This window comes from Zingiber officinale, chromosome 8A, assembly GCF_018446385.1.
Source record: "Zingiber officinale cultivar Zhangliang chromosome 8A, Zo_v1.1, whole genome shotgun sequence".
Classification (NCBI taxonomy): domain Eukaryota; kingdom Viridiplantae; phylum Streptophyta; class Magnoliopsida; order Zingiberales; family Zingiberaceae; genus Zingiber; species Zingiber officinale.
In genome coordinates this window covers 10,846,723-10,869,294 of record NC_056000.1, presented here as the reverse complement: position 1 = coordinate 10,869,294, position 22,572 = coordinate 10,846,723, and the positions used below count along the sequence as shown (strand labels likewise).

Below are 22,572 nucleotides of genomic sequence, written 5' to 3'. Positions count from 1 at the left end.
CTTGTTTGAGAAATATTTTTTTTAAAAAAAAGAAGGTAAATTATTTTTCTCACCAATGTTTTCACTTTTTAATCCAACAACCGAATAAGATGACAGACGAATACCTCCACCCATCACCGCCAACCCGTCCAGAATCCGAACAACCAAACAAGATTCTAAATGATATAACCGACAAATACAAGCAACATAACGTTTGCATTAAATTAAATTCGAAGTGGCAATTAATCCACGTATTTATTACTCAACCGGAAGTGCGCCTCAATTCGTATGGTTCTTGATGGCGGCGTGGGGCTCGGCGGCCTTGGCGGCGGGCGTTGGCTCCACGGCCGGCGAGGGCGGCACCGGTGCCCCGAGAAGCTCCTTGGGGAGGTCGGCGATGCCCTTGAGGTAGAAGGTGTAGAAGAGTTTGAAGGGGAACACGATCTGCTGCAGCTTGACCTGCCCGTAGGCACCCTCGAAGACGCCGGAGCCCCCCGTCACCGCCAGGTAAGTCTCTTCGTAGGTCAGGTACGCCCCTTGAACCGAGATGTGCCCATAGTCTCCGAAGTAGAAGCTGTAGATGGCCTCGTACCTGTCGCCGTTCCTCTCTGGGACGTGTTGGATCAGCACGCAGATCCCCGCTGTGATCCCCAACCGCTTCTCCAGGTTCCCCGAGTACAACTATTTCAGCATCAAAAAATAAGAAAACTTAACATTAAAAACGAGATCCAATTAATCTTTGAGGCAAATGGATTAATCGACGAGATCCGGAATCAAGACTGGAGCTCGATCTTGCCTTGTTACTGAAGGGGACGAGATCGCCGAGGCAGTTGACTTCCTTCTGGCTCAGGCGGAGGTAGGCGGGGCTCCCGCGATCGCGCTCGTTGAACTCGTACACGCAGAGCTCCTGCACCCTGGCTGCGGAGATCTTTCCCAGTCAAAGACCGGCCGTCGATCTTAGAAGCAACAGGGATCGGAAAAGGGGAGAGAAAACGGAGCTTACTTTGCTTGGAATCAGAGGGTGGCTTCTTCGCCGAGAAGAAGCAGATGGGGCTGATGCTTCTGCTTCCGATTAGAAGGTCGGATCGGCTATTTCTGCAGCTCGAAACCTGAAATTTGGGGGATTTGATTCCGGGGATGAAGGAGTTTGCGGTGAGGAAGATCGACGAGGATTTACTATGTTGCTGGGTTTCTGGAGATGCAGGGAGATGGAAGGAAGGGGATGCGAAAGGGGAGGAGGAGTAGGAAGCCGCCATGGCAAGGAATGAGGAAGCAGCGGTAGGTGGAAGTGGAACAATTGGCAGTAGAGTTGCAGTGGGTTGTAGCACTGGTCATACGACCGTAATTAATATTATTGCAATATGCAATATGCAATATGCAATATGCACGGGAGAGTTAACACATGTTCTTCACCCGCCCAAAACCCAACGCTCTCCCTCGCCCAATTATACCCAAATTATATGGAATTAATTTTAAAACGTAAAAAAAATAAAGGTGTTTGCGCTGCAAATTAAAACATAGTAGAATATGTTTTTTATCGCCCGACTAAATTCTATCTTACTAAAATATATTTTATATAAGAAGAAGATTAATAAAAAAAAGGAGATAAACACTATAAAGAATATCTCTAGAGCAATTGTCTTTTTTAAGTTAAAAAATACATAGATATTTATTTTATCTAAATTATCAAAACGTCATTAATTTTAACAAATGCGCTGACAAGATGTAGCATTTCCGGAGCACGTGCATTCGTTGTTAGATCCATCCAGTCGAACAGATGGAAGCCCAGACACGTGTAGATCATCCACGCCGTCGTCCGGATGATAATGGATCGCCTTATCAAGCTTTAGATCAATGATAGCGACAGTGCGGAATGGACCTCCAACGCATGCACGCCAACCCGATCCGTGGATTTCTCCATCAAATTGCTGTGATTGGACTCAACTTATAGCTTCAAAGAAAAATCTGTGGGCATCATCAATGCTGTTCAGTCACAATCAGTGTTAGTCCTTTTAGTTTCCATTTAGCAAATTACTATCCAGTTCAAACAGTCCAGTTTTAAACAGAAGCAATGCTGATATACATAACTACGTAAGTCTGCTTCATGCTTCCTACCAAACCATATACAACCGTATAATCTGTGAAAAAATCCAACGGGAAGGTTGCATGCCTTTGTCGCCGCGCGCTGCTCATCATTCAGTACTCGTCACATCGCCTCCGTCGTCACCTGCAGAATGGAGGAGGTCTATGATGATTATGATCGTTACAGCAGCCTGTCACCTTCCTTCTTCATGCGATATAGAAAACTACCATAGCAATTATAAGCGAGAGTCGATTTGATTTACTTTTCGCGCGCGCGCCGCTACGAGCTATCAAATCCATTCTTCTCTTCTTTTGTTTTTTCTCGTACGGACTCAATCATGCTTCGACAGCACACTGAGACTTCTCAATCCAAGACAATTTAATGATCACACTTGGATATTTTATTTAATCTATGCCTGCTTTCCCGTACGGATCATTCTAATCATCCTGGGACAACAAGATATATACTTTGTTTTCCCTGCTTAATGAACGAAGATTAACGTACTGTAGTTAATATCGGAAATAACCAGTCACTATATCTCTCTAGATCTCTATGATGAATTGCTCGACTACCTGTATTTTCATGGTGTTTCATCCGCCCAAGCGCCGTCTTGCTTGAGAATCGATGACCACCGCCTGAACCCTTTTATGCTCAATCGCCGCGCTTAGATCCTTTTGCAGCTCCGACACAGCTTGATCGATCACAACTCAATCCTGTCCGTCATGAGCTCCGCCCGCAGTAGTACTATAGCAGCCACCACCATCGATTGCTAGATGCCGGCCGTCAAAGCAAATGTCAACATGGCCATGTCAGCATGCAGCATTGACTTGAACTAGTGACCGGCGCTTTCTCTAGGTTACTAGACTACGGCTGCATCCACATGGGAGTTTTATCTATAATTTCATCAGAGTTTCTCGATGAATGACAAGTTCCAAATGGGTGCGATTCGACACGGAAGCAATCGAAAGCAGGGCACCTGCGCATGTCCTCATAGACAGTAACGACTAACAAGCCTCTGCCTCAGGACTCCAGTCAAACAAAAGCCCCTCGACGAATTTTTGTCGTACTACGTCGCAACAATGACGTGACTGCTACTGCTCTGTTTACAGCCACTGTTAACGTCGACTTCAAGGAAGGCAGGGGCCAGCGTGCTTTTATCCAACGAAGCTCACTCACAACCACGCACCGTCACTTCCCACCTCCCTCCTCATGGAGCTCCGCGGCCTCCACCGGGCCTCCGTCGACGGCAGCGAGGACAATGGCCCCTTCTTCGACCTGGAGTTTGCCTCCGCTTTAGTCGAAGAGGAAGGTCTTCGATGGAGCGATAATCAGAAAAGAAATGCGGGGGCCGCGACACAGCTCGCCTTTTCCAGCAGTTGTAGTCTCCGTCGTGATCTAGCACTCTCCTTCTCCGCCTCCCGAGGCCTATGCTTTAAGGGACACCTTGTCACCGTCGACGCCTCTAAATCATCATCGAAGCCCCAAGTTCCCGCGTTTCTTGTAAAACTCAGCGCATTTAAGTTGTGGTTTCACCGGCGGTCGAAGTCGGCCTCGCTGGAGACCAACCCAGGAGGCTACCATCGGCCCCCGTCGCTGTTCCCGGAACAGAGCAATTTTTTGTTCAAGTTTAAGGTGGAGGATGTGCCGCCGCGGGCGTCGCTGTTGGCAAGGGACAACAGCTGGAGGAGCTCCAGCAGGAGATCCGCCGCCGCCTCGCCGACGGGGTCAAACAAGAAGAAACTACCAAGCCCAAGCGACATGCTCCAAAGGTATCTGAGCAAAATTAAGCCGCTTTATATGAGAATTTCGAAGCGGTACGGTGAGAAGCTCCGGCAATTCGCTGTGGCTCCGAGCTCCATCGGCGGAGATGCAAAGGTGAGGCCCGGAGCCGGCGAGGGTGGGAGCAACCAGACTAAACATCAGTCATCCTTTGCACCTACCCGCTTGAGGAAGAGCCGGTCGACGTCGGTCACGGGGTCCGTCCGCTCGCCGTTGGCGACAGCTCAAAGACGGGACGACTCGTTTATCGAGCAGCAAGACGGGATCCAAAGAGCCATCGCCCACTGCAAGCGTTCTTTTAACAGAGGTAACGAAGAGCTCGTTGCCGATTGTGTCTCGGCGCTTGGTTTTACGACCGTTTCGCGCCCAGATTCAACTCGGCGTGCAGGCTCCTTGCCGCTGCTGACGCGGTCGAGGAGCGATCCCGGCGACGGGAGGTCGGCAGAAGTAAGCAAGAAAGTGTAGTCTTCGTCCGTTTGCATGCATTTTATCATAGCGGGCGCGGATGAGATCAAGGTCCGGTTTTGCAGAGCAGTTGCGGATTTGTCTTGGATGGAGTTAAAAAAAGAGGTCTCAAAGCTCCTTTAGCTTTTGCAAAAGCTGTCGTCCAGATCTATTTGTGTTTAGCGACAAAAACTGACGAGTAGTATTTGTACTTGCTCCCGATCCACCAATTGTTGCCTGCTATCTACTTATCATTAATTAGTTCGGCTCCTCTGTTCTGCGATGTATCTGCGAGTTCATTCGCTGCTAAGTCCAACTCCAACTCATATCTTTTTACATCATTTTATAAAAATAAAATCCTAAATACCAGGGCCATCTCAATCATTCTTGAGGCCCTAGGCAGAAAAAAAATCAAGATATAAAATTTCGCCCTTTGCCGGATCCTGGTCCAGAATGATACGATTTCGGTACCATATTATGTCGTACCAATATAGTTTCGATATTTTTTAAATATAAAATATATTAATTAAAAATAAAATATTTAACATAATTATTTAAAAAATAAACAAGATAAAAAATAATCTTTTAAAAAGGAAAAGATATGAAAATAGATAAATAAATATATAAAAATTTGATTATAATTTTTAAATTAAAATAAATAAAATATAAAATTAATTAGATAATTTTATTAGAATTTAATAAAGTCTCTTTAGATTATTTTTATCATAACTAGGAGTTGATTAAAATAATTAACCTAGTTTAATTTAAAAAAATATGAAATTCGACACCACTCGCGAGCCCGCACAACTTCGGCGCTGTTGCGGGGTTGCGCGACCAGCCATGGCCGCGGGGATTGCGTGACTCTTTAGGCGCGACCACGTTGGCTGTGCGACTCCTCTGTAGTGACCGCAGGGTCGCGCGATGCCTCCGCGGCGGCAATGAAAAGGTTATGCGACCCCTTCGCTACTGTTGAAGGGTCGAGTGGGCCCTCTGCTGTGACCACGGAGTCGTGCAACACGTCGCACCTGTCGTGGGCTGGTGTCGGGGTCGTGTCGGTGCCGATCGTCAAGTTGAACGTGACATTTCGCCCATTTCGACCGTTTCGGCATGACACTTTAAAGCATGAAAAAAAATAATATTTTTTTTAATAAATATTATTAGAAATATTTAATTTTATTAGTTATAGCAAAAGGTGAAATTTGTCACCCTAACAACCCAACACGACTGATCTTACATGCATCTGTAAGGATATAAATCGGGAAGGTGCAGTTGGTCACTACGGGAGAGCATTTTTCTTGATTTTACCGAGATTCGACACCTTACCCATTGTAACAATATCTATCACGTATTAGTCAACTCAACTATGTCCATGGGGTGACATTTATTTTTATTAGTAAAATTTAAAAGGGCAATTTCATATATTGCCGATGATTATTTATACAATTGGAAGTAGTGACCAACTAGGCCACGTAGCAATAATTCTATCTTATGTCAAACCTAAAAAATAAAAAATATTTTATATTAACTAATATAGAAACAAGTAATAAATTATTGTAATACTATTAATATACACTTTAATTAGATTTTTTTTAAAAAAAATATCAATTATTTTTTACTCCAAGAAAGGAAAGTCTTGACATAGTAGTAAAATTAATGTATGACCTAAAGGAAATAGATTTGAGTACTAGATATAGTCACTATTGTCTTTTTATCAATTTTAACTTTGATAAATTATTAATAAAATTTATTTATTCAAAAATATTTAACTAGTGAATTATTAAAAAAGTGAAAGGAAAATAAAATTTAAGAAAGAAACATGACGATAATGTTAAATATGCTTTTAACTTTGAAAAATATTTTTATAAAAAAATATTAATTAATTATAATCAATAAATATTTTTAATTTATTAACAAAATTTAATTTTGATTAATAAATAAAAAATTTAATAGTAAAAAATTTTAAATTACTAATTAAATTTTAATAAAAAATAAAAATAAATTACCAACCAAATCTAATTTTAATAGTAAAAAATTAAAATTATTAATTAAATCTAACACAAGTAAAAAAAATAAAAACGATCGAGATTTAATCTATAAAAAATTTAAAATTTTTTATCAAATATAGTTTAGCTAGTAAAATATTAAAATTATCGATGAACATAAATCTCGACTAAAATTTATTTTAACTATAATTTTAAATATTTAATATCTAAACGCATATGTTTTTAGATTAATATTCATATTTGATTTATATAGATATATATATAAAATTTGTGGGCCCCAATATAATAGGGGTCCTAGGCATAGACCTTAATGGCTTATGCCTTGAGCCGAGCCTGCTAAATACTTTCCAATTTAACACTAAAATTTACATCATTTTGATGCAGTACAGCACCATCTTGGTGCTGCCTTGTTAACTTACACAAAAATGGTGCAAGTGTCCTTTTTTTTTAATATAATATATTATTATATTAAATTTATATTTAAACTATTCTTAAATATTATAAATTAATATTATTTAATTTGAATTTATTATGTAAATTTTTTATATTATAAATTTTTATTAGTTATTAACATAAATAATGAATATTTAAAAATTAATTATTATTGATACGGTTTGGGCTGAGGGGCGGGAGAGGAGATTGAAGGAAGGAGAGGGGCAAATGGGTCCTTTTACTGCTAGGGTATTAAGGAAAAGGGAGAAAGCGATTTTGAGGGAGAGGGGTGGCTTCGTGGATGAGTTTTTTCCGCCGCCAACTTCTCCTTCTATCTCCTTCTCATGCGCGCCTCGCCGGCGCTGGTTTCCAGCCACCACCTTTTCCTCTATCTCTTTCTCCCTCTTCTCCTCGTGACGCCAGCCCTAGCCTTCTTCTTCCTCTCTTCTCCGTGTTTTCCGTCCGCCGCCAAGAAAAAAGGGAGGAGAAGGCATCATCTTCTTCCTCGGACGCTACTCGCCGGCGCGACGCCAGCCTCCGGTTGTCCTCTTCTCTTCTTCTCCTTCCGGACAATGCCTCCTCTCCCTCTCTCTATTTCTTCTCTCGCGAACAGACCACGTCAAGGTGAGAGGGAGGTTGGCTCGTGTGTGCACGGCGCCGCCCATAAGAACTAAGCATCCTCCTTCCTCTCCCTCTCGCGCTCCTTGCCGGCGCTCACTTCGACGCTGGCCGCCACCTCAGTTCCTCTCCTGCTCCTCTCGCCGCATCCGCCGCATCCGCCGAAACCGGGAAGAGGAGAAGCTTAGTGCTTCCTTACGGTGCCACCATCAGACGAACTCGACACCGCCCTCCTACCCACCTGAGCCCATCAGCCGGCACCAGCAGCCGCCCTCTTCTCCCTCTTGTCACACCACAGCTGCCCTCTTCCCCTCACCACTATCCATCTCCTCCGATGCTCATTCAACCACCTTTCGACGTCGATACAGCCGACTCCGGCCTCTCCACTGTCATTGTCGCCGCTTCCGGTGCCGATTCGACCATTGCTATGTGTAGGCCATCGAGCCACTATGTCTCGCTCTTCGTATCGCTATTATGTGTCGACATTCGAGCCGCAATGGAGTACCGATCTGTGTGCCACAGTTGTATCTCAACCTTTGTGTTATTTTATATCCCGGCCTGCGTGCCGAAGTCCATTTCCCGGCCTATGTGCCGATTTAGTTTCCCGGCTTGCGTGTCGGTGTAGTGTCCCGGCCTGTGTGCCGATCTTATTTCTCGGCCTGCGTGCCGACCCAGTGTCCCGGCCTGCATGCCGTTAGTACCTCCCGGCCTGCGTGCTGGTGCCTTACCTCAACCTGCAGCTTGTCTTCCGGCCCCGTGACACGTCCTGCTTCGCGTCGTCAGATCCAACTCTACAGCCTGATCAGAGTCAGCTACTCTTCCGGGTCGCGACAACTCGAGCCGCGTCCCATCCGAGGGCGCCCCCCTGGGCAGGGTACGTTCCTCGTTCATATTTCATATGCATTTTCATTATTTTATGGCTTAGTCTTGTACTCATATATTCGTTGGATCTGCTTCGAGTATCGGGGTACCGGGGGTCGGGTCAACCCGGTCGTTGGCTGCAGGTAGCGTTGGCCAGGGGACTTTTGGAGACTTTGTCAACACGGGAGTCATCTCAGCATACCCCCTCCGGGACGTCGCGACTTCGTCAACATTCTCGCCACCTCACCCGACGGTCCGTCTGACTCAGCTTCCGGACGGGATCAAATTTGGCGCCGTCTGTGGGAATCTTCTCCACCTGTTCTGGAACGTGAAGATGGACGACGTCGGGAGGTTCTATTCTATTATCACAGCCCTGGAGGATCCTGACAGATATATCATCTTTGGCCCTCACTGCACGGGTATTCGGGAGTCGAGGAATTGAGCAGAGCTTCAGCTGGCCGACAGGTTAGTTTTTCCATTACGTTTTTTCCCTAACTCCACGGGTATTCGGGAGTTAAGGGACTGAGACAAACCCTTAGCCGGTTGGCAAGGCTCCCCGATCAGGTACGATTACAAGCTCTGTTCTCTTTTTACGATTATAGGAAATGCTATATTTCTCTGATAAAAGAGTAAGAACCTAGTTCCTTGATCATAGACTAGAGCCTTCGATTTCTGATCGGACACTAGGGGCCCATCTCCCCGTTCATACACTTGAGACACAGCTCCCTGCTCATACTCTAGGGGCACAGCTCCCCACTCATACACTAGGGCACAGCTCCCCGATCATTGACTTGCAGTACCACTTCCCGATCAGGATCTAAGGGCCTCGCTCTTCGATTACAGGCTAGGGACCTTACTCTCCAATCAGGGACCAGGGATTCAGCTCCCCGATCAGGTATGTTATAGGCTCTGCATCCTTCACCATGGGACTCTGCATCCTCTTACTGCTACGGGCTCTGCAACCTTCACCGCTCTGCTTCCTTCAACCACGGTGCTCTGCTTACCTCTACTTTTATGAAATCTGCTCCCCTATATTACCATGGGGTTCATTCTCTTTGACGGTCGGGGCTCATATTATCATCTTCTCCCCTCGCTCCATTGGTATTCGAGAGTTGAGGGATCGAGACAGATCCGCAGTCGGTTGGCACCACACCGCTGTCAGGTATGACATAAGCTTTATTTCCTCATGCTGCTACATGCTTCGCTTTTACTAGCTTCAAAGCTTATCCTTCCCCGTTCGGGGTTGAGTGGTTTTCACTTGTCTCAGACCAGCTTATTGGATTTCATATTTCCCCCGTTCGGGGTTGAGCGATTGTCACTGGTCTCAGACCAGCTTATTGGATTTCTTATCTCCCCCGTTCGAGGTTGAGCGATAGTCACTGGTCTCAGACCAGCTTATTGGATTTCTTATCTCCCCCGTTCGGGGTCGAGTTATCGCCACCGGTCTCGTACCGGAGTATCATTACTGCTCTCGGACCAGCGCCATCGCCACCGGTCTCGGACCGGAGTATCATTACTGGTCTTGGACCAGCGTCATCACCACCGGTCTCGGACCGAAGTATTATTACTGGTCTCAGACCAGCGCCATCGCCACCGGTCTCGGACCGGAGTATCATTACTGGTCTCGGACCAGCGCCATCGCCACCGGTTTCGGACCGGAGTATCATTACTGGTCTTGGACCAGCGCCATCGCCACCGGTCTCGGACCGGAGTATCATTACTGGTCTCGGACCAGCGCCATCGCCACCGGTCTCGGACCGGAGTATCATTACTGGTCTCGGACCAGCGCCATCGCCACCGGTCTCGGACCGGAGTATCCCAGACTCTTACCTCAGTGCGAGTTATAAGTGAGATCTGTTCTCACGCCCAACGACCTTTCAGGTCGGTAGCCCCAGACTCTCGCCTCAGTGCGAGTTATAAGTGAGCTCTGCTCTCACGCCTAACGACCTTTCAGGTCGGCTCCCATGCGAGAATTAGAAATGAGCTCTATTCTCACACCTAACGACCTTTCAGGTCGGTAGCCCCAGACTCTCGCCTCAGTGCGAGTTATAAGTGAGTTCTGTTCTCACGCCCAACGACCTTTCAGGTCGGTAGTCCTAGACTCTCGCCTCAGTGCGAGTTATAAGTGGGCTCTGCTCTCACGCCCAACGACCTTTCAGGTCGGCTCCCATGCGAGAATTAAAAGTGAACTATGTTCTCACGCCCAACGACCTTTCAGGTCGGTAGCCCCAGACTCTCGCCTCAGTGCGAGTTATAAGTGAGCTATGCTCTCACGCACAACGACTTTTCAGGTCGGCTCCCATGCGAGAATTAAAAGTGAGCTCTGTTCTCACGCCCAACGACCTTTCAGGTCGGTAGCCCTAGACTCTCGGCTCAGTGCGAGTTATAAGTGAGCTCTGCTCTCACGCCCAACGACCTTTCAGGTCGGCTCCCATGAGAGAATTAAAAGTGAGCTCTGTTCTCACGCCCAACGACCTTTCAGGTCGGTAGTCCCAGACTCTCACCTCAGTGCGAGTTATAAGTGAGCTCTGTTCTCACGCCCAACGACCTTTCAGGTCGGTAGTCTTAGACTCTCGCCTCAGTGCGAGTTATAAGTGAGCTCTGCTCTCATGCCCAACGACCTTTCAGGTCGGCTCCCATGCGAGAATTAAAAGTGAGCTCTGTTCTCACGCCCAACGACCTTTCAGGTCGGTAGTCCCAGACTTCTGACGGTCATGGCTCAGATTATTCTCTTTTCCCCTTGCCCCCGGGTATTTGGGAGTTGAGGGACCGAGACGGATCCTCAGTCGGTTGACATCACTTTGTGATCAGGTATGATAAAGGTTCTGTCCCCTTATATTGCTACAGGTTTCGTTTCTATGGACTTCAAGGCTTATCCTCACCCGTTCGGGGTTGAGCTATTACCACCGGTCTCGGACCAGAGTATTACCACCGGTGTTAAGTATTTGAAAAAAAAAAAAAAAAAAAAATCTATCCATGCCATCCACGTGTACAAGCCTCTCCCATACCCCCTCCTTTTTCTTCTCTTCCCCACCGACGCCTCAAACCCTTCCTCCTCTCTTCTTCTTCGTTTTTCTTCTCCAGCAGCGACAAACAACAGGGAGAGCCCTGTTCTTCTTCTCCAAGCTTGCAAACCCCTTCTCTTCTGCTTTTCTCTTCTCTAACGGCCACAAGCAACAAGTTTCTTCTTCCTTGCTGCTGTCCTGCTTCTCGACAGCATCGTCGGAGCTCCTCGGAGTGTGCCGGAGCTTGCCGGACCACTAGGAAAGGGGGGAAAAACAAAGCCCTAGTTGCTCTCTCCTTTTCCCCTCCAACAGCAGCACCTTGCTGTCTTTTTCTTCTCCAACAGCAGCTGCGCCGGAGCTCGCCGGAGCTAGCTGAGGCGGCCAACGACGAAGGGAAAATAACCCTAGTTGTTGTCCTCATTTCCAGCAGCCACACAAAACCCTTAGAAGGTATATTTTAGGTTGCTTTGGGTTAAATTGATGTGTAGTTAGAAGGGATATCTAGATTAGAACAGATGTTGTATCTAGGAATGCGAAGTGGTACGAGGTATCGAGATCAAAATAATTCACTGATTTTGAATTTGAGATAATGTGTAGATTTTAGGTCATTATTATTATTAGATAGTATTTTGATTATTTAAGTTATGTTTGATATTGTGTTTGTAGATCCGAGCTCGAGTGGAGCACGGTGACCTGCCGATACTCGGAGATTTTGCTGTATATAAGGTGGATATATCTACTCTTGTCTATTTCCTTGTGCATGAATAAATATATAAATTGGAATATGTATATGTTGTATTATTGTTTTCAAAATGGGGATTAAACTGATATTAGAAATAGCGAAATGGGTTAAAATATTAAAATTTATTGGAGGGTAAATAATTTATATTCTTTCTTGTTCATATGTGGGTTCATATTGGGATTGATATGGGGAGGGTTGTTTTTAAAATTAAAGAAATATTCTAAATTTATCTTCTGTTGATACCTTGTCTCTTTTGACTTGCTTGACCTTTCATACTTCATGCTTTTGATACTCTATCTGTTGATACTTGTAGCTTTTTATCTGTGGACCCTATAATGATAAACTAATAGATTTGATACGAAAATATTATCTTGATTGACCAATTAATATGAAAAGAGAATAATCATGATAAATGGATGAATATAATCATAACGGTGAATTAATAAAGATAATAAATGAAGAATTAAAAAGTGAAGACCATGAGCCTAGCTTTATACCAGAGCTCTATATTAGAGTACTGGACCGCCCACATGTTATTGTGGTAGCGCGGCGGCCGCGGTCCAGAGTACCTGACCGTACACCCGAGGCGTGTTGGCTTGATGTAGCCCTCGGTCAGTGTTTATTATGTCTTCCACCGGTGAGGGCTGATAGCCCGTACGTCAGATGACGTATGCGACAGTTTATACTCTTAGGAGGCTTTTAGCCTATCCATATGATATTTCACTCTGATGATATTGGCTCCAGTGATTCACTTTTTAGTTGATTTATCAGATTCAGACTATTGATATACATGTTGATCTTACCATGATAACTTATAATTGAGTGATTAAATAATAAGATTGAAAAAAATTGATTTTATTAATGATGACAAGTGATGATAAGGTGAAGATCCTAAACTCTAATCTAAAAATTTTACCTGATTATAGATAATGAGAAGATGATTATACATATATATGTATAAATGTAGAACTTTAAGAATAATCCTAAAGTTGTAACAAAAGATGATGATTTATTCTACTTCCTTGACTTCTTCAATAAGATTAAATTCATGCACATCTTTCTTGAGTATCCACTTAGCCATTTGGCTAATTTGCTACATTCCTTGGTCTCCAGTTTGCAGACACAGGGATCCTTTTGATATTACTGTTGATTTTGGACTTTCATAGAGTTGCTCAGAGATCTCGACGTGCTGATTTTCTGGTTTGTTTTACGTTTGTTTCGCTGTATTTACATTTTGCACTTTTGTTACAGATGTCGTTTATCTGTATAGTAATTGTAGTCTATGGATAGATATATATAATTGATACATTTCGTGGTTATGCTGTTTCTATTTTATGTATGTTCCAGCCGTGTGGGCTGATGAATATGTTGTTTATGTTTATATATTGTGATGTATGTATGTATGCTTCATATTGTCACCGGTACAGGGGAGATGCTGTCGGATTTTTGTCTGGCAGGGACTCCTCTGGGGCGTGACAACCGGTCTCGGATCCGAGTATAATTAACGATCTCTCGGTCAGGCGGTCAGACCAATTCCCAGTCAGTCTTCCAGACAAATTACCGGTCGGGCTTTCAGACAAATTCCCGGTCAGGCTTTCAGACAAATTCCCGATCGGGCTATCAGACAAATTCTCGGTCGGGCTTCTAGACCAAGTCCTAGTCAGGTCTTCAGATCAATTCCTGGTCAGGGCTCCAAACTGCTTCTTTGTCAGGCCCTCAGATTGTTTCTGGATCAAGTCTCCAGATCGAGTACTGGTCAGGCCTCCAGAGCACCTCCCGGTCAAGGTCCCTGACTCTCGCCCCGGTGTGAGTTATAAGTGAACTATGCTCTCACACCTCCAAACTCTCACCTCAGTGTGAGTTATAAGTGAGTTCTACTCTCACGCCCAACGACCTTTCAGTCGGCACTCATCGCTCTGCTCGCAGCTCTGCCTGACACTCACCACACTCGCTCTGCTCACTTGCCGCTCTGCCCGGCACCCATTATACTCACTCTGCTCGCTGCTCTGCACGACACTCGACTCCCACGTTCCGCTCATCGCTGTTGCTAAGTCGGCATTCATCGCTTCACTCATCGCTCTGCTCGGCACTCATTGTACACACTTCGCCGCCCTGCTTGGCACTCATCATGCACACTTCGCCGCCTTGCTCGACACCCATCATGCACGCTTCGCCGCTCTGCTCGGGACTCATCCTTAACGCTTCGCTTATCGCTGTAGCTCGGTCAGCACTCACCGCTCACTCGTCATTCTGCCCGGCACCCATCCCACGTGATTCACTCGTCGCTCTGCTCGGCACTTTTCGTTCACGTCTAGCTCATCGCTGTTGTTTGGCCGTTGGCTCGACTACTCACTGGTATCGCTCGGCTACTCGGTTTACGTTGATCGACCTATCACTTAAGGGCTTCCTCGGTTATGCACTTGACTTCGCTCGCCCTCGCTCGCCCATTCTTAGCTTGCTCAGTCGATACTCGCTCAGTCGGCACTCGCTCGGTTGCCTGCTCGGCTTTCCCCATCCCCTGATCAGCTCAGCATCGTCACAGCTACTCATTCGACGTCATATGACAGACCCGCAATATGACTCCGCATTCAGTGGCGATTCTTTGTTTTAGTTGGATGGGTCTAGTTAGTCGGACTTGCGCCTCATTTGACTAGACTTGAGGGGGAGGATTGTGATACGGTTTGGGCTGAGGGGCAGGAGAGGAGATTGAAGGAAGGAGAGGGGCAAAGGGGTCCTTTTACTGCTAGGGTATTAAGGAAAAGGGAGAAAGCGATTTTGAGGGAGAGGGGTGGCGTCGTGGATGGGTTTTTTCCGCCACCAACTTCTCCTTCTACCTCCTTCTCATGCACGCCTCGCCGGCGCTGGTTTCCGGCCACCACCTTTTCCTCTATCTCTTTCTCCCTCTTCTCCTCGCGACGCCAGCCCTAGCCTTCTTCTTCCTCTCTTCTCCGTGTTTTCTGTCCGCCGCCAAGAAAAAAGGGAGGAGAAGGCATCATCTTCTTCCTCGGACGCTACTCGCCGGCGCGACGCCAGCCTCCGGCTGTCCTCTTCTCTTCTTCTCCTTCCGGACGATGCCTCCTCTCCCTCTCTCTATTTCTTCTCTCGCGAACAGACCACGTCAAGCTGAGAGGGAGGTTGGCTAGTGTGTGCTCGGCGCCACCCATAAGAACTAAGCATCCTCCTTCCTCTCCCTCTCGCGCTCCTTGCCGGGGCTCACTCCGACGCCGGCCGCCACCTCAGTTCCTCTCCTGCTCCTCTCGCCACATCCGCCGCATCCGCCGCAACCGGGAAGAGGAGAAGCTTAGTGCTTCCTTACGGTGCCACCATCAGACGAACTCGGCACCGCCCTCCTACCCACCTGAGCCCATCAGCCGGCACCAGCAGCCGCCCTCTTCTCCCTCTTGTCACACCACAACTGCCCTCTTCCCCTCACCACTATCCATCTCCTCCGATGCTCATTCAGCCACCTTTCGACGTCGATACAGTCGACTCCGGCCTCTCCACTGTCATTGTCGCCGCTTCCGGTGCCGATTCGACCGTTGCTATGTGTAGGCCATCGAGCCACTATGTCTCGCTCTTTGTATCGCTATTATGTGTCGACATTCGAGCCTCAATGGAGTACCGATCTGTGTGCCACGGTTGTATCTCGGCCTTTGTGCTATTTTATATCCCGGCCTGCGTGCCGAAGTCCATTTCCCGGCCTATGTGCCGATTTAGTTTCCCGGCTTGCATGTCGGTGTAGTGTCCCGGCCTGTGTGCCGATCTTATTTTTCCCGGCCTGCGTGCCGACCCAGTGTCCCGGCTTGCGTGCCGTTAGTACCTCCCGGCCTGCGTGCTGGTGCCTTACCTCGACCTGCAGCTTGTCTTCCGGCCCCGTGCCACGCCCTGCTTCGCGTCGTCAGATCCAGCTCTACAGCCTGATCAGAATCAGCTACTCTTCCGGGTCGCGACAACTCGAGCCGCGGCCCATCCGAGGGCGCCCCCTGGGCCAGGGTACGTTCCTAGTTCATATTTCATATGCATTTTCATTATTTTATGGCTATGTCTTGTACTCATATATTCGTTGGATCTGCCTCGAGTATCGGGGTACCGGGGGCCGGGCCAACCCGGTCGTTGGCTGCAAGTAGCGTTGACCAGAGGACTTTTGGAGACTTGGTCAGTACGGGAGTCATCTCAGCATACCCCCCCTCCGGGACGTCGCGACTTCGTCAACATTCTCGCCACCTCACCCGACGATCCGTCTGACTCAGCTTCCGGACGAGATCAATTATGTATCATAAAATTATTAATTTTAATATTTAATAAATTAATATATATATATTGAATAATAAATTATAAGATGAGAAAATAGAATATTTTAAGAAATATTTCTTTTAGGGTAGAAAATGTTGTGTTTTGATTGGAGTTTGAAAAATTATTTGATGCTAAAATGAGATTAAATTGATGTCGAAATAACACCAAAATAAATTTTATGGTCTAAAGTTGATGATCAGTTTGGTCAGTTGAAGAAACGAATCCGATGTTTGGCTGAAGGCACGTCTGGTACTTGTCGGCCTTTTCGTAAGAATAGAGTTTTCTTTTTTTCCCCTTTAATTGATTAGGTTTTGCGAATTCTTCTTCTTTTTGTTTTTTGCTTTATAATTTTTAGATAATAAATTTAAAAATATAGAGAATTGAAGAAAAAAAGAAATGTATTATAAATATTATCTAATTAGTCAACGTTACTTTGACTTTCTCTAGCGGTCAATTCCAGTATAGCCAGTTGCGACGACCCCACTTCACGCCTCGCTTCCGCCGCTCTTGCCTTCATCGCCGCCGCCCGCTTCCTCAATTCCATCCCTCCCTCCGACTCCATCGCCCACCTTAGTTTCGTCTCCAACTGCTCCGCCGTCACCATTTCTCTGTCGTACCCCTCCATCGCCACCGCCAACTTCATCTGATCCACCAGAAACACCTTGTTCAATCGCTGCTCCGCGTACAGCGGCCACGCCACCATCGCCACCCCGGCGGTGATCGCCTCCAGCACCGAGTTCCACCCGCAGTGCGTCACGAAAACCCCCACCGAAGCATGATTCAGCACCTCCACCTGCGGCGCCCACGAGTTCACCACCAACCCCCTCTTCTTGGTCCGCTCCAAGAATCCCTCCGGCATCAGATCATCCAAGTCCGGCTCCGACGGAGGCTGGGTCACTCCATTTACACTAGGCGGAGCCCGGACTACCCACAGGAAACGCTGGCCACTCCTTTCCAAGCCAGTGGCAATCTGATTGAGTTGATCCGCCGAGAACGACCCCATGCTACCGAAACAGAGAAAAATCACACTGCCGCGTGGCTGCGCATCCAACCACGCTAAGCACGCAGCCCTTTCGCCCTTTCTTTCTCCGATGCCTTCGCTCGCGTCGACGGCCAACGGGCCGACGCAGTAAACCCTCGGCATCCGACGGCCCGGAACGCACACCCCACTTCGAAGAGTCTGGACGGCCTCTGCTTCGAAGAGATCGAACGAGTTGATAAGGATGGCGTCGGCGTCGGGTAAGCGATCGAGCAGGCGCAGCATCTTCTTAAACATAACGTTTTCGCGGTTCATCATCGATCTGGGCATGTGGGAGGCCGGGACGGGGTGCATCCCCGGGTAGTGAAGCGGCGCATCGCCGAGGTCTCCGAAGCTGACGTCCATGGCGGCGTACATGGTCGGGAGGTAGAGGAAAAGGGAGAGGACGGAGGCACCGGAGGGAAAGAAGACGTGGGTGCGGAGTCCGAGCTCGGCGGCGACGTCGAGCGCATCTGTGCAGAAGAAATCGAGGATGACGGCGCGGACGTCGGATTTCTGGCGATAGGAAGAGAGGAATCGGAGGAACTGGGGATTGTTCTGCCTGACGGGATAAATGATCGTTTCGTCGACGGATTCAGCCGTTGGCGGGAGCGGATGGAAGGAGATGGAAGGATGGGAGGCGGAAACGCGGGCGACGAAGGGGTCGAAGGAAGGGTGCTTTGTGTGTGTGTGCATGAGGACGACGACGGCGGCGAAGTCGTGAAGGACGAAGAGCTTAGCCAACTCGACCATGGGAACCACGTGGCCCATGCCGTCCACCGGATAGAACACCACCGTCGGCTTCGTCGCCATTGATTTGAACTTTGTTGCTTTAATTAGGAGGATTATATGAGCAAGATCATGAAGACGCCTCTATTTATCGACTCCGACGATGAAGCTGGTCAAGCCGCCGTCTCTCGCTCTTTTAAAAAAATTGCGACGGTCTTTTCTTGGTCAGCAATAAAATGTTTGATAGCTTTCTATGTATGTTTACTTGGAAGGAATAGTTAAAACTTTAACATATTTCAATATATTTAAAAGATATTTCGAATTAAATTTAAGTTAAACGTAATGGATTGCAAAATATAGGGCTTCAAAAATTATATTTCTAATCAAACAATGAGACACAGCATTAATATTTTAAGCCTTTGTTCGAGTTATTGTTGGAAAATATTGATATTGGTGTCAATTCAATTTTTATGCTTTCCTGAATTAAGTTTTTAAAAACATTAATATTTGTATAAAATATTTCCAAAGATCACTTCTTAATCAGTTTTGGAAAACCTTTTTGAAATTCAAAAATAACTTAGTTACCTCTTAATTATGAGATACTTAATATTATTTTAAAAATAGTTCGAACGTAGCCTACCACATGGTTTTCGGAATCACGATTCAGATCGCACGATCTTACGATCCGAAAGTAATAAATCGCTCTTGGATGGTTTGGAATCATCTTTTATAGTAGAGTGGAAGTAAAATCATTTGGATCGGTACAATCTTAGGTTACAAATGATTCTATATATTTTTTTTTGTTGGAGACTACTTTGTTGGCCTTTAAATAGACTTATCTTGTGATTCTTTTTTGGCCCATATGATATCCTAAAGGATTAGATTTTATAATTTTTCATTTGTGATATGAAAATATAAATACTACATAGTGTTTTATACTAAAATGCTAATTAAATTATTAGTTAATTTAAATTTAGAATAGTAATAATGTTATATATGGCGTCGAGTACAAACTGTACGTATATTTAAAATTATTAATCTATATGAAAATAATTTTTAAAATTTTTTTCCTTATTATTAATCATGTAAAATTATAATAATATCCAATCATAACTTTTTTAAAAAAAATGGTAGGATAGCCCGATTCTACTATTCAAATCTACTGATCTGATATTCTACGAATTATGATCTACCATAAAGGGAAAGTTGCCTAGTTTTTTTTTTTTTTTTTTTTTGTTAATTTAGATATCCAACTTTTATAAACCAACTAATCTTTAAGAGGACCGATCCAATCTTATAAAAAATTCCCATCAAATATTAAGGTAAATCAAGAATTAAGAATTACAGATGAATCCTGACAGACGACCTAACATAACACCTCGTAAATTTAATTTTTTCTTTAAAAATGGTTGGAATGGATATTATTTCAGCTTGAAGCTCTTGCCATGATGACACAGCGGCATAAATCTCTCTTGGCATAAAGAACAATAACGTCAAAGCCTTCTCATATATTTCTTTCCGTAGCATCGTGATTTTTTACAGAGATTAACAAATATTAAAGGTAATCATATCCGAAGGCACGAAGTTGAAAAGTGGGGGAGGTGGCAACTCCGCTGACGAGATGAAGATCTCGCTCTCTGCAAAACAAAATCAAAACTAAGGTGTCTGTGTTGATCCTCCGACGCTTAAATCAGAAACAGGAGAAAAAAAAAGTACTAAGAATAAAGATTTTTCATGCCTTTCTCTATTCTTGGCGTATCTTTTTTAATATTTTTTCTATGATCCTCTACCTTTTCCTATTTAATGATATTGATAAAATAAAATTCCACAACCTGCACCTCCATCCAATTTCTGTAAGACATTGAATGCATGTAACCTGGATCTCCTTCAATATTCTTTTTTTTGCAGCATAAGACGATTGAATGCAAATGCAGCCATAGTATAATCTCCTTCCATGAAAACTAATCGCATGGCCAGATAACATGCCTTCTGGAATTTAAGGACGGGGAAGACAAGAAGAGATTCATAGGTGAGAGAGAAGAGAATCCCTAGGGTTTCGATCTGAGGAGAAGACGGGTTGTACGCCTCGGTGGAACTGCCGGAAAAGATTTGCTGTCGCCAACCACCATGGTAGGCACTCGAAAGGGAAACCAGGATCAAGAAATTAAAAAATATAGAACAAAAAATCCTTTAACTCCTGATCAGACTATGGTAAATTAGGATTTTTAATTTCAAAATCTGAATGGTGAGAAAATATCAGATCTGCACGGTGGATATCTTTCAGTTGGACAGTCGGGGAAAATCATTGGAGAATTCGTTTAACGTCTCTTCTCACGTTCCCGTAGACGACCTCATTTTGTTCCGGATTGAAAATCTCATCACGATGATGTGGCGACAGAAATCTATCCCAATATAAAGAACAATGACGTCTATGCTCCAAAGTTGTCTGGCGAGATCACTCCAATGCCTAAATTAGTTTGGAGGGTATATATATTTTGAGTAGTTAAGGACTCCATTCTTACTTGCCTATGCATCAGATATCTTTGACCGCACGATAGCAAAAGGCTTGTTTGAGTTTATCATTAGGGAAGGAGGGAATTATTTGGTACTTATACGGTGCATGATGATAATGTCAGTAAGATGATGTGATTAGGGGTCAAGATCATAGAAAGGTCAAGAGTCAAGCTTACGTGTAGGTCAGAAGTCAAACTTATGTAGAAGTCATAAGTCCAGCCCCCGTGGAAGTCATAAGTCTTGCCCCCGTGGAGGTTAGATGTCAAGCTCACGTGGAGGTCAGAAGTCAAGCTTACGTGGAGGTCAGAAGTCTAGCCTCCGTGGAGGTCAGAAGTCAAGTTTGCGTAGCCACGGTCAAAGTCTCAACTTACGGGGCAGTCGAAGGAGAGGATTGGAAGTTGGACCAGATCCAGCCTCGATAGCAATCAAGAACTGGGCTCACATGCCAGGTACAGTTAAGGACTGAGTCCACAGGCCAGGTAAAGGCTAGGAAAGGAAGGTCTCTAGCGCATAACAGGCCTGGCGTACAGGTCGGGACGTACAAGCCATGGACAACAGTGGACAGAAGCAGGTCGGGATACAAGCTTGGCGTGCAGGTAGGGATGGCAATTTTCCCCGCGGGTTTGGGGCCCCGCGGGGAAAACCCGAAATGGGGATGGGGATCCCCGATTTTTCGGGGATGGGGCGGGTTTGGGGCGGGTATGGGAATACTATCCCCATCCCCCGAACCCGCCCCGAATATATTATTATTAATATTAATAAATAATAATATGATTTTTTTAAAAAGTATTAATAATAGTGTTAATATTAATATTAAAAATTTTAAAAATATTATTATTAATAATATTATTAATATTGATATTAATATTAATTGTTGGTGATGAATGATGATGATATATGTTCTTCAGTTTAGGAATACTTTCATAAATCATATTGTATAATTACTTTAAAAGGAACAAATAATTAAGTGGAAAAACTTGGTCTAACAACTCAGATCATTTTGTACTCTTCTCATTCAATTTCGCTGATGCACGAGGAACCTGAAAGCTCAGCCCATGTTTCATAACTTGTCGTGACCAAAGTTGTTCTCTAATTCGGTTCAAATACTAAATTTGGGAATGGGGCGGGGATGGGGAATCCCCGAACCCGTGGGTTCGGGTTCGGGGAATCCCCGAACCCGAAAAAATGAAAACGGGGCGGGGATGGGAATGGCAAACCCGCCCCCGCCCCGCCCCATTGTCATCCCTACGTGCAGGTCGGGACGTACAAGCCATGGATAACAGTAAACAGATGCGGGTCGGAATACAGACCTGGCGTGCAGGTCGGGATGTACAAGCCATGGATAACAGTAAACAAATGCGGGTCGGAATATAGACCTGGCGTGTAGGTCGGAACGTACAAGCTATGGATGACAGCGGACAGAAGCAGGTCGGGATACAGGCCTGGCGTATAGGTCGGAACGTGCAAGCCATGGATAACAGTAAACATATGCGGGTCGGAATACAGACATGGCGTGCAGGTCGGGACGTACAAGCCATGGATAACAGCGGATAGAAGCAGGTCAGGATACAGACTTGGCGTATAGGTCGGTAACAGCAAATAGAAGCAGGTCGGGATACAGACCTGGCGTACAGGTCGGAACGTACAAGCCATGGATAACAGCGGGCAGAAGCAGGTCGGGATACAGGCCTGGCGTACAGGTCGGAACGTACAAGTCATGGATAACAGTGGGCAGAAGCAAGTCGGGATACAGGTCTGGCGTACTAGTCGGAACGTACAAGTCATGGATAACAATATACAGATGTGGGTCGGAATACAGACCTGGCGTACAGGACGTAACGTGCAAGCCATGGATAACGGCGGATAGCGGGTCGGAATACAGACCTGGCGTGTAGGTCGGGATGTGTTAGCCAATGATACAGGTCAGGATTTATGATAAAATATACAAGTCGTGATGTTTTAGCCAAGGATACAAGTCGGGACAAACGAAGTCAGACACAACTTGGAAGCAGGGATAAACAAAACCGAACTAAGGTATACAGGGCAGGGCGCGACATGTAATGCCAATAAGA

General features: G+C 45.6%; 3 protein-coding genes across 3 annotated transcripts; 1 reads left to right on the top strand and 2 right to left on the bottom strand.

Annotated features, from left to right (window-relative positions):
* Positions 1–131: 131 nt before the first annotated feature.
* Positions 132–1,411, bottom strand: LOC122012396 (allene oxide cyclase, chloroplastic-like). The gene is made up of 3 exons (XM_042568910.1): positions 983–1,411; positions 776–897; positions 132–660 (listed from the first exon to the last, which is right to left on the bottom strand). The coding sequence occupies exons 1-3, from the start codon at positions 1,233–1,235 to the stop codon at positions 259–261; spliced, it is 777 nt and encodes a 258-aa protein (XP_042424844.1). The 5' UTR covers positions 1,236–1,411; the 3' UTR covers positions 132–258.
* Positions 1,412–3,271: 1,860 nt separating this feature from the next.
* LOC122010508 (probable membrane-associated kinase regulator 2) lies at positions 3,272–4,306 on the top strand. Its single transcript, XM_042567042.1, has one exon. The coding sequence runs from the start codon at positions 3,272–3,274 to the stop codon at positions 4,304–4,306; it is 1,035 nt and encodes a 344-aa protein (XP_042422976.1).
* Positions 4,307–16,657: 12,351 nt separating this feature from the next.
* Positions 16,658–18,207, bottom strand: LOC122010507 (anthocyanidin 5,3-O-glucosyltransferase-like). The gene has a single exon (XM_042567041.1). It carries the CDS (start codon positions 18,068–18,070, stop codon positions 16,658–16,660), a length of 1,413 nt encoding a protein of 470 aa, XP_042422975.1. The 5' UTR covers positions 18,071–18,207.
* Between the last annotated feature and the right edge of the window lie 4,365 nt (positions 18,208–22,572).